The following is a 12,853-nucleotide window of genomic DNA, read 5'->3' as shown; positions in this document are numbered from 1 at the left end:
TATCAGGAAATTATAACTGGAGCTGGGCATACTAGCGGTATAGATTGGTGGACCCTTGGTAAGCACTTCCAACCTTATGTTTGAATACAAATTGTGGAGCATGTTTATTTTTTATTTATTATTATACATAACTAAATTAGCTTCTGTACTATGCTTTCTAGATATATTTTCAACTTAAAGGATTATGTCTATTGTAAGGGGATTAATAGCAAATAGCTTTCAATACCATTGCAGTCTTCCTTTCTCCAGCCCTCTATATAAACAGACATACTACAGTTGCTTTACTTATCAACAAGGCTTTGTTTTCGGGACTAGCTCAAGAATAAAATAACTAAAGGACAAGCTTTAGGCCCACCAATAAAAATATATCTCCTTTTATTTTTTATAAAACAAAAAAGTCACATTCATTAAAAAAAACGGCTGCATATGTTGACAAAAGGACCTAATATATAATTTTCTCATTTAAGTAAAACAATATTTTAAAAGTTGTTTTAGGCCACTCACTTGTCGTTGGGATGACCCTGTTTTGTTTCCTAGAGCTAGGACAACCATTGTCATAACTGAGAAAACTAGTGGAATCTTGAGAATTGATATCAATGTGAAAAGAAATAGGGGGAGGTGAAGTTGTAACTCTAAAAATTTGGGCTTAGGATCTTACTCGACCCCACAAAACCAACTAGTAAGGTGAGAAGTAAGTAAGCTTAGCTTTATAAGTTCTATTTAAGCCCCATATCTTGTCAATGTGGGACTAAACACCATCCTTGAGGCCACAACTACAATTATTGAGGAAGCTTTCCAACACACCCCTTATGCCTAGAGCTATTGCTTGGAGTGTTGCAATGCAAGTAGCCCAACAATGAGTCTAGTAGCATAGACTCTCATACCATCTTAGATTTGGGCTTAGGGCCTTCTAACTAAACTCTCACAAAACTAACTTGTAAGATGAGGATTGTCTACACTTTATAAGTTCTATTTAAAACATGTCTCTAGTTGATGTGGGACTAAACACCACCCAAAGAGGCTACAATAGAGGCAACCCCCAAGAGGCTGCAACTATCTACAACACTAACTGAATTATGAGGGAAACTGAAGTTGTAACAATTAAATAACTAACTTTTGAATTATTACCTACAATTAGTTGGTTAGAAGTTACCTACAGTCTACAAATAATTATTAGAGGATGATAATTACAGGTAGTTAGTGAGGGAAAGAGAGGAAAGGAAGATATAAATAGAAAAGAGAATACAAGGGAGGGGGTAGCTTGGAATTTTTGGATGAATAGTCAGGGAGTGACAGTTTGATGTGCCTTGAATATGTGGGTTTGTGTTGATTTAGTATTCTTCTCCCTCACCAAGTGTTTAAGTATCACCTTGCTATTAGGAATCAAGATCCATTAAGTAAACAAACCGTATTCTTTCTATTCCTGTCTATATACCATTTCTATTAGAATTTTTTCCATGGTTCAAAAGGTCTTGTGACTACCAATTGTAGATGACCTTCTTGGTAGTTGTTTGTAATGTGAAACAAAAGGGAGAGAATTAATAGGCCATGACACACTTATGTCATGTGTTAGATATCAGCCATGCCTAGCTTGTTAGATATAACACTCACTTTATTCCCTACTTTAGTAAAGACATCAACTAACTAATCTCCAATTTGGTCATGCTTTAATACAATCAATCATTGTTGGAGCTTTTTCTTGAGAAAATGGCAATCAATTTCTGCATTTTATAGTATTTTTGTTAGCAATACATAGAGGACATTGATGGTCACACCATATCTCTATATTAGCTAGCAAAATGAGACATCCATGTGAGTTCAATGATAACTTGGGCCATTTCCCTATACTTATTGAACATTTTGTTTCATACTCATTCAAGATAATAATCCATCTTTTGGAGAGGGAATGAGGTTAAGTGCAGAAAAATGATAAGAATAGAGAGTCAGATCAAAAGACAATTATCAATGAATATGTATACATTTATTACTTAATGAACTATGCTAAGAGCTTTAATATTTACAATTTGGTGTGGACAACTGTCTCTTAACTATATTACTATCTGAAATACACCTAACTGATTTCATTATAAGAATAAAAAATAATAGCAACTTGTTAGATTTCAACTTAAAACCAATTGGTCCTAAGTGAAATTGTCCAATAAATATATAAGTTGCATTCCAAGAACTGAGGCAAGCGATGTGGGACTTCCTAACACTCTCCCTCCCCTCCACATATACCTGTTAGAACAAAGAACCTACTAGAATAGGCAAGAACCAAGATAGGCTATATAGGCTTTGATACCATGTTAGATTGATCAGCTTAAACCCAATTAGCTAGTGAAGTTCTCCAACAGATATATAAGTTGCACCCCAAGAACTGAGACAGACGATGTGAGACTGCTTCCTAACACAACTAACCGAGCCTAACTGACATTACACAACCACTCTACAACTAGAAGAAACTAAACAAATATACAATTCCCCATTTTGGACCTCATGCAAACTGGTGATCCTGCCTAATTTGTATCAGAAAACCTTCCACCTTGCAAATACCTTGATATTGTACCACCAAGGATGGAGGATGGAATTGATAGTTCAAGTGACAAGCATTTTGTCCTAGACTTGGTCGAACCAAAAAATCTTGGAAATGCGTGTGCCAAATAACAAGGCCCAAGCAATTGCTAGCAAATGACAAAACCACTCCATTTTGTTGAGTATAGAGAACTGGTGTGTATCTGGATGGCACCTGCTGTGGAAGAAAAGTTGAAAATGGGAGAAGAGATGTGCTTTGATCAGTTTGTTGTTGCACAAGATACAGATAGACACCAAAAGAATAGAGGAATAACATTGATACACTAGTGCATATAGAAGTTTTGCATGACGGGACATGTTAAAGATTAATGCTATTCCTCACATTCACCAAACAACTTTTAGGTTCAAATGGTTTATACATTTATATCAGCATAAGGTTTGAGTTGGCTCGTACATTTTAGTTTGTAAGCCTATAGGGCTTAATATTTGTGGTGCATTAGATATATAAAGTCATTTCTGGTGCATTAGTAGTGAATGTTACTTTGTAACATTTCTTATTGGATTCGAGAGCCTAGGTTAATGCCTTTTCTTTTTCAAGAGTTATCAGGTCATTCCCTAGTCTTGGTTAGACTTCTTATCCTCTTTCCTAGCTATTATTTTTTTCATCTTTTATTATGAAACATTTCTTTTCTCACACTCCTCTTTTATTAATTAAGTCATTGTTTGATTATCACATCCCTATTTTTGACATTCTCGATTCTGTTTCCTTATCTTCTGAATAAAGGTATCTTGTTGTATGAGATGCTCTATGGTCGTACACCATTCAGAGGAAAGAATAGACAGAAGACATTTTCCAATATTTTACACAAGGATCTTACCTTTCCAAGCAGCATTCCGGTAAATAACAAAATATTAGTAGTTGAACTTTAAAATATTTATAGTTGTTTGCCATCCAATTCATTTTCCAAAGAGAGGGGTTCCTATTTCAGAAGTTTTTGCATAAAATACATGCATTTCCCCAACTTCAAACAATAATGGGTCGTAAAATACATGTAGAAAAGCACGAGCATTCAAATACATAGGTACTCTTTCAAATTTCTTTTTGGGTGTGAATAATAATATGGCTTAGTTATAGTTTAGTCGTTGAAGTTGGGGTGTGTTTTCTTTTTTAGTCCCAAAATTTAAAACTATTTTTTTGGTTTTTGAATTTTGATAAATTACTTTTTTTTTAGTCTACGATATAATAAATTGCCACAGACAACTTCTAGTTGTCATAAATTAATTTATATTTTTAACCGTTTGTATTTATATTTTAAAATTGTCATAAATTAAAGTGTTAAAAACCGTCATAAAATTTCAATTTATTATATTAAGGACTAAAATAAGTAATTTATCAAAATTTAAGGCTAAAAAATACATTTTTAAATTCTAGAAATTAAAATAATAATTAAGCCTAATAAATATCTTGATATCCATAGATATATATATATATATATATATATATATATATATATATATATATATATATATATATATATATATATATATATTGTTTTGATCTTACGTTAATTGAACAGTTTTTAAAATTCTCAGGCTAGTCTTGCGGCCAGGCAGTTGATTAATGCACTACTGCAAAGAGACCCAACAAGTCGTATAGGTTCAACCACTGGTGCCAATGAAATCAAACAGCATCCTTTTTTTCGTGGAATCAATTGGCCTCTTATCCGCAACATGGTAATATTCTTGTGATTTCTTTTGAAGTCAGTGATTATAAAAATATTGACTATCGTAAATAATAAAATTAGCCTTTCAAAGATACATCAGTCGTTTTAGGCCATAAATGATGGAAAATATGCCCAAGGTCCCTAAATATGCATTTATTTGGTCAAATTCTTGAATTTGTTATCCATCAGTCAAATTAGTCCCTAAGGTCCTTAATGTGGGGATTACTTTACAAAATGTACATTCAAGGACCTCAAGTATAATCAATCTCCATCATTTGACTCAATTCTTGGGATGTAACTTATATATGTTGGACAATTTAACTTAAAGTTAATTGGTTTTAAACTGAAAACTAACATGAGTAAATATAACACATCTTCTTTCTCGGACTAATTTGACTCCTTACTTTACTGTTTTGATAGACCTCTAGAAGCCAATTTAGAGTTGGTTAAAGTTAAAACTGGTGAAATTGAATGCTGACTTGTGACATGTTTGACCTTTGAATGGGATAAGCTATTACTGCTCCTCCTAATTAAACTTTTTGAACCTAAGAAAGAAGATAAATCACATTTTCAATATTTGGTGAAGTTATTAGCTGCTTATTGTTGCATTAATCACTGAGTTATCTTTTTCATGCAGACTCCACCTCCATTAGATGTTCCTCTTAAATTGATAGGAAACGATCCAGTGGCAAAGGATATAAAGTGGGAAGATGATGGAGTGCTAGTTAGCTCGATTGATATGGATATTTTTTGACAGTTTGCACTGTTTACTCAGGATCTTAATTTGGTCAGCATCTTATCTGATTCATGCTGCAACAGTCGGAGTCTAAGACAATATTCAAGTATAATAGTGTCTATTGATTTGGTTATAGTCAAATACCATCATGTGATCTTCCAATAGACAACTTCAAACAAAATCTAAGTTGTGTAGGAATAGCAGAAAAGTAGAATGTACATTGAATAAGGACGTTTTCTGAAAGAAACAGGCATCCTAGTCAAGCACATCGACAATACATCAATAACATATACTTTTGTAGATGGCTTAAAAGAATCGTACATGTAATCAAATTTATTTATTAACAGTCTAATAATCCTAGTGTAGTTTGTAGGGCGTTTAAGTTCACGGGCCTAATGATTTTTTATGCCAATATTAGTGAGAAAGAGAAAATGGGAATATTTCGGAAGAGTGTGTAGTGTTTTACATCCACATGCACGAGTATTATAAAACACTTTAAAAAACTTTGTTTATATAGAGGAAAATAGTAAAGCTAATTGACTATTCCTTGTGATCAATTAAATAGTTATTCCAATCGACTATTTTGTTCTTGGATCAAAACTTGTGGTTTTTCAAAATGAATTTTTGTCCTGTTTCAATCAAAATAGAAAATCAAGCAACCTAAAAGAACTATTGTTCACACTATACAAGGCTTTTACAAATTCAATCTACATCATCAAAACTAGATATAAACAGCAGGACTTCTTCAATCTTCAAGTCATGGTCATCAACCCTCTAAACCCCAAATGAATACCAGAAAAGGAAATCCTAGAATCTCCTATGAAAAGCTTAGTTCAAAGAAAAAACTCCCTTAAAAAGCTTCACAAGAACATAAGACATTATCATAGAAGAGTTTCACAATTATGTTGTTTTACAATATTCTTTCCTTATGATGGTAGGAAAGCAAAATCAATTTCATCATTGGTTCAATAGCGAAGTGCTTCCAAATTTTGCTCCACATGATAAACAATTTCCTTCCTTTTCTATTCAAGTTCAACCAATGCAAGTCCCATATACGTTTGCTTCATTTTGAAATTTATCACCATCTAAGTAAATTTGCTATCTATCCCCTTCTTTTTAATTGATGTTAAAAGGGAGAGAATGAGTAGGACAATCCCACCACCACTTGCAGCATAGACCACCATGCTTCCACCCAACCTCAACCCAAACCCCACCACACCATAAACCTAACATCATGTAACCCAGATTTGAAACCCACCCATATGAACAACAACCTAGATTTGAAACTCATATGAACAACAACCTAGATCTAAAACCCATATCAACAAAACATATATCTCAAATTCACATCATAGTCTCCTTCCTCCACTGGACCCATGACCCCACCAGCACCTCTCTTGCAATAGGCGACGTCATTGTGGGTGGTTATGATAGTGCGGCCCCATGAGTCCAGAAACACCAATTTTGCCAACCCAAGAGAAATGTTGGCAAACCAATTTGTTATAGAGACTAGACTACTTTGTCTTTTCATTACAAAATGTTGTTTTACCATTTTTCCGTATTACATTCTATTATGCAAAAAATGATTTATCATATTCCTTTTCCTTTTTGTGGGAATCCAATAATATGTGTTGTGAGCCCCTAGTATATAAACCTTTATTTGGTAGTAATGAGAATAAGAAGGATTTCAGAATCAATTGTTTTTTCTTTCTTTGGAGGTTTTCATTGTCCTCAAATTCAAGGAGTTTCGGTGATCCTATCAATTTGGTACTTCCATTGATTACTCTTCTCCATGGTTGACCACAATACTCGTTCCAAATCCATGGACCATTTGGAAGATACAGTCAAACTTCTCACCACCAATAAATTTGAGCTTTCTTCTAAGGTTGGTTTCATCCTCACCCAAATTTCATCCCTAACCTTGAACAGACCCACCAACTCCATACCCTTTAATCCATACAAACCTCATATGAAACTTGATGTTCCACATTTCGATGGGATAGACATTATGGGATGGATATTTAAGATTTCCTAATTTTTTTACTACTATAATACTCCAGAATCGGAGTGTTTATCAGTTTCTACTCTTTGCATGGATGGCCTAACTCTGAGCTAGTACCAATGGATGCATCATAATGGCCTTATTTCTTCATGGCAAGGGTTGGTCCAAGCACTTGAGACCAAATTCGCTCCCTCCTACTATGATGACCAATGCAATGCATTGTCCAAATTTTCCCAACACCGATCTGTGAATGACTATACCTCATAGAGTTTGAATGATTGGCCAACCAGACTATTCCTTCATCAGTTTCTTTTAAGCAATTTCATTTTCAATCTCTCCTCTAAGATTCATTGGGAAGTTCAAGCCCATCAACCAATTACTCTTCCTCAGGCGGTGGCTCTAGCTAAGCTGTAGGAAGATAAAATTGAAGATCACTATAAAGCCTATTGTGGTAGGCCTCAACCTCTGCAACTTACTTCTTCTACATATAATGTCACTCAACCATCTTCCCCAGTGACCCATCACCAAATTCACCTTGACCCAAACCTCTTTTCTCCATACCACCCAAATCTCGCTACAAACACCTCAATCAAGCAGAAATAGTAGACCGTCGGGAGAAGAGCTTGTGCTTTTACTGTGACGATAAATTCAGCCCAAGTTATCGGTGTAAGGCTCGCTTCTTCCTCCTCATTTCTAAAGAAGATCCCGGTGATTTTCCAATTTATGAGATCTTGGAGTCAGAGGTTGATATGATCCTTCTTGGGGAAACCATGCCCGACCTGACAGCAACCCGAATAAGTTTTAATGCCCCCTCGGGTCATTCCAGTCTAGAGGCACTATTTGGTGGGCTAACTAGCCCAACACCACATCAAAATAATTATAGATGGTGGAAATATGCATCACTTTATCCAAGATCGTGTGCCTAAATTTTTGGCCTTACTTCTCAACCCATTCTAGTCTTTCACATTATGGTAAGGAATGATACCATTTTGGATTGCCATAGTATTTATAGAGTTGTCCCATCATCCATTCAGGGCCACACTTTTAATGTGGATCTTCACATTCTCCCAAGTAATGGTGCTAAAGTAGTTTTGGGGGTAGAATGGTTAAAATAATTGGGCCCAACAATTACTGATTACAACACATTGACTATGAAATTTATGCTTAATGGGTCTCTTATTGTATTCACGACCCAACCTCCCTCTCCACCATTATTAGTCTCTACTGATCGAGGTCGTACCCGAATCAAATAAACATTAAAAATGAAGTATCTAGGAAGTGATCCTAGGTCGTCTCTTAGTGGCAATGATCAACCAAACGTTCATAACATATGTTAATCAAATAGTAATGAAGTGGGGGGGTTGTTTGTTTTTGTAATTTAAACAGCAAGCAAACTTGAATAAGAAAATAACATAATTAAAACATGTTGTTTCCCCATGATTCAAAAGCAAGTCTCTTATCCTAGGTTACAAGAACTTATCCCTAATCAGTTCAACCACTTAATCCAACCCGAAATTAATTGACTAAGCGAAAATTAACATAAGGCTGTTATTATGTGATTAAGCAACACATACACCAATTAATCCCTCTCACATGTCCATTAAGCATGAACAAAACTGATCATTAAGCATGAACGTAAAGTAAACACAGAGACAATTAATCAAGCATTAAGCATGCATGGATTAATAGCAACGAATACAGAGCAATTGGTGAAGGGGAAAAAATGATTAGAATTCAATAGTAATAACAAAACCTCAAAGAGAGTTGTGCTTGATCCTCAAGAGAAAACAACACTGGAAACTCAGCCTTCCATTAATCAGCAAAAAATGAAAACAAATTCAAAGGCAAAAGCAGAAAGGAAATTGCAAATTGAAGCAGAAACGAAATTTGATTGCTATGTCAACAGTGCGCGTGAACAGTAACACGAAACTAAAACATGCAAAACCCTAAAATTTTCTCTCCTTTGTTCACGGTCTCCTCTACTAAAACCCTGGTGCTTTTATATAGGTCCTCCACCCCAAAGCTTACAAATCTGTTTTAAGGTCAAGCCCAAAAACGAAATAAAATAAAACTGAACCAAATAAAATAAAATTGGACAAAATAAAATTGTCTGCTCTCTTCAAGTCCAAGCCGGTTCAGCCCAATTGCTTATAATTCTCCTGAAATTAAATTAAAAACACAAAATTAATCAAGTAGGCCAAAATGATAAAACTGCATAATTAATTTGACAATTAAGGCTAATCAGTAATTAAAATGGTGACAAAAAGGATTAAGAAATAGGAGATAATAATGACACATCAAATTCCCCCACACTTAGCCTTTTGCACTCCTTGGCAAAATCAAAAAGCAGAGCAAGGAACAAATCCAGAGACATTAAAGAGAGACAAACAAACACAAAACATTTACATATTTCTCAATGAATCTCAAGGAATGAAAGGAATGGGCAACATCCAACACGTAAATAGTTAAAGAATCAAGACAGTCATGAAAATCATCCAAGCACCTCAAACATGGCAAGGTAGTCAATCAGCTCAAGAATTGAATGAAAAGTGATAAAGCCTCACAAGATATGCACTCTATCTCTCAAGTGTCTAGGCTACTGTTTACTCTCAGAGCACCCATGAAAACAAACACCACATAGACTTGGCAAAACTCTAAAATTGACAACCAAACTCGACAAACACATACACATGAGGATCAAAAGGTCTTTTAAGGTTGTATTGGGGCCAGGGACAAGGTAGAGGAAAGTATGGGATAAGTTAGCTAAAACCCAAAGGAATAGAGGAGCAATGGGGAATAAGTGGAAATTAAGCAAAAGTAGTAAACCCAAAACCTCCAATATCAACAAAATCAACCAAGTCTTCAATTCAAACCAGTCCAAGTCCTCAAAACAAGACCTCATTTATTCAATTTCACTCTTTTTCTGTTTTTCTCTTCTGTTTTTTTTTATAATAGAAAATGAAAATTTAAAAGCATTTTGAATATTTGAAAAATAACGCAACAATTAAGCAATATATGTATATACATCAAGCATGGCCAAAATACATCATCAAGCATGGCCAACAAAAACATATCATCCAATGAAACATACCCCCTCACACATTCCCAAAACAATTCCAAAGCTCCAAAATTCCTTAAGGGTAGGGTGAGATCATGGTTTTTCACTTAAGGCTTGTAATGAGCTTCAAAACAAAAAAGGGGGGAACATAGGCTCAAAGGGGCTATCAAAGGAATTAATTCAAGGTAGGATCATTTGGCTAGAGGCTTATAAGAACAAAATGCCTAAATCATCTCCCAACATGCATGTGAACCAAGAAGTACCAACAAGAGTCAAGTCAAGGCTATTGTGCAAGCAATCAATGGGGCAAAACACACCGAATAAAATAGATGATGATGACTCAAAATCTCACCAAGGGTAAATCTATCACTTTCAATTCGACCTTTCAAAACTAACTTGACATGTAGAGAAAAACAAGGATTTCAATTCACAAAATGCCAAGAAACTCCTATTTCAAAAACAATTACCCATTACCTGTACATAACCTAGAATTTAAAGAGAAACATGCAATGTTGTACATAAAAACATAAAACCAAAATAACAAAATTAACCTAGAAAACTCCAAACAAAGAACAATCTCCCCCCCACACTTAAACAACACATTGTCCTCAATGTAGCACAATCATAAGATCAAGAGCAATCAGAACAATCAATAAATTTGGACAAGTGTAATAAAATTAAAGAAAGAGACAAAAAAAGAAAACTCCCTAAGTCATGGCGGAAGAGAAGTAGGGTGAAGTAAAAAGGTCTCCTCCATCACTACATCCACTAAGGAGGGATTTGTGAGGAATGGTTTCAGCCGGTGTCCATTGACCTTGAAGCTCTTATCTGTGGATTCACTTTTGATCTCAACTGTACCATAAGGAAAAACATTAGTCACCACAAAAGGACCAATCCACTTTGACCTTAACTTACCACTCATAAGTTCAAGCCTAGAGTTATACAATAAAACTTTCTGTCCAACTACGAAGTCCTTCTTAGCTATCAAGCTGTCATGGAACTTTTTGGTCTTCTCCTTGTAGAATTTGGAATTCTCATAGGCTTCTAAACAGATCTCATCTATCTCACTTAGTTGCAACTTCCTTTCCTCTCCAGCCTGATCAATAGAGAAGTTGTAGGTCTTTACAGCCCAGTAGGCTTTGTGCTCTATCTCTACAGGAAGATGACATGCCTTGACAAAGACAACCCAATAAGGAGACATTCCTATGGGTGCTTTGTAGGCAGTCCTATGCGCCCAAAGAGCATCATCCAGCCTGGTGCTCCAATCCTTTCTGTTCGGCTGCACAATCTTCTCCAAGATCCCTTTTATCTCCCTGTTTGAAATCTCAGCCTGCCCATTAGTTTGGGGGTGGTAAGGTGTGGAAATTTTGTTCACAACCCCATACTTTTTGAGCAAGGCATACATGGATCTGTTACAAAAATGGGTGCCTTGATCACTAACGATGGCTCTAAGGACTCCAAACCTACAAAACATATTAGATCTAACAAAATCCACAACAACCTTAGCATTGTTAGTTTTGGTGGCTTTGGCTTCCACCCATTTTGAAACATAATCAACAGCAAGGAGAATATAAACAAAACCAAAAGAGACAAGGAAAGGCCCCATAAAGTCTATACCCCAAACATCAAACACCTCACAGAACAACATTGGTTGTTGAGGCATTTGCTGTCTCCATGAAAGTGAGCCGCCTTCTCTCTGACAAGGCTCACAAGTGATACAAATTCTCCATGCATCCTTAAAGATGGTGGGCCAATAGAAACCGCAGTCAAGCACCTTGTGAGTTTTCCTCTGTATGCCAAGATGGACAACTAGTGCGGAAGAATGACAAAATTGTAGGACTGAGTCGATCTCATGGTCTGGAATGCATCTCCTAATAACCTAGTCACTGCACAACTTCCACAAATAGGGGTCATCCCAAATATAATGCTTAGCATCGCTCTTAATTTTATCAGTTTGAGCTTTAGATGCTAAGGGAGGAAAAACAAAAGCAACCAAATAATTCACAATATTAGCAAACCAAGGAGTGGGGAAGGAATCAGAAATCTTATACAGAATGTACAAATGGTCATCCAGAAAATCATGCCAAATGGGTGAGTCCTCAGACGCACGCTCAATCCTACTCAGGTGGTCAACCATGAGGTTCTGTGCACCGCTCTGATCACGGATCTCCAAATCAAACCCTTGGATCCAAAGCATCCACCTGATCAATCTAGGCTTTGATTCGGCCTTCTTCAACAGGTACTTCAGAGCTGAATGGTCAGTATAAACAATAACACGAGTACCAAGCAAATATGAACAAAATTTCTCAAGAGCAAAAACTATCGCTAATAACTCCTTCTCTGTGGTAGTATAATTTGCTTGGGCAGCATCCAAAGTTCTGGAAGCGTAGTAGATCACCCGAGGCAGCTTGTCAATCTTTTGAGCAAGGACAGCCCCCAATGCATAATTGGATGCGTCGCACATCAGCTTAAATGGGGTTGTCCAATCAGGTGCCTGAATGATAGGGGTGGTAGTCAACGCACGCTTGAGGCAATCAATAGCCTCTTTGCACCGGTCATCAAAATCAAAGTCCACCTCCTTTTGCAGTAGATTGGATAGTGGAAGGGCCACTTTGCTAAAGTCCTTGATAAAGCGCCTATAAAACCCTGCATAGCCAACAAAAGAACGAACCTCTCGCACGCAAGAGGGGTAAGACAATTGTGAAATAACAGGTATTTTCACAGGGTCTACCTCTATGCCCCTACTGGAAATGATATGCCCTAAAACTATACCGTGTTCTACCATGAAGTGACATTTTTCA

The 12,853-nt window shown here is 36.0% G+C and overlaps 1 protein-coding gene across 4 annotated transcripts in view; it reads left to right on the top strand.

Moving 5' to 3' along the window:
* Positions 1 to 5,304, top strand: part of LOC100820096 (phototropin-2) — a 57,758-nt gene extending 52,454 nt beyond the window's left edge. For all 4 annotated transcript variants that reach the window (XM_006585795.3, XM_006585796.3, XM_003531894.4 and 1 more), the window contains 4 exons: positions 7 to 58; positions 3,317 to 3,429; positions 4,126 to 4,266; positions 4,894 to 5,304. In XM_006585795.3, coding sequence (XP_006585858.1) covers positions 7 to 58; positions 3,317 to 3,429; positions 4,126 to 4,266; positions 4,894 to 5,010 — 423 coding nt within the window. In that variant the 3' untranslated portion in view covers positions 5,011 to 5,304. The remainder of the gene's footprint in view (positions 1 to 6; positions 59 to 3,316; positions 3,430 to 4,125; positions 4,267 to 4,893) is intronic.
* The last annotated feature ends 7,549 nt before the right edge of the window (positions 5,305 to 12,853 follow it).

Source organism: Glycine max, chromosome 8, assembly GCF_000004515.6.
Source record: "Glycine max cultivar Williams 82 chromosome 8, Glycine_max_v4.0, whole genome shotgun sequence".
NCBI classification, from domain to species: Eukaryota; Viridiplantae; Streptophyta; class Magnoliopsida; order Fabales; family Fabaceae; genus Glycine; species Glycine max.
The sequence above is the reverse complement of the archived record's forward strand: the minus strand, read 5'-3'. Positions and strand labels throughout refer to the sequence as shown.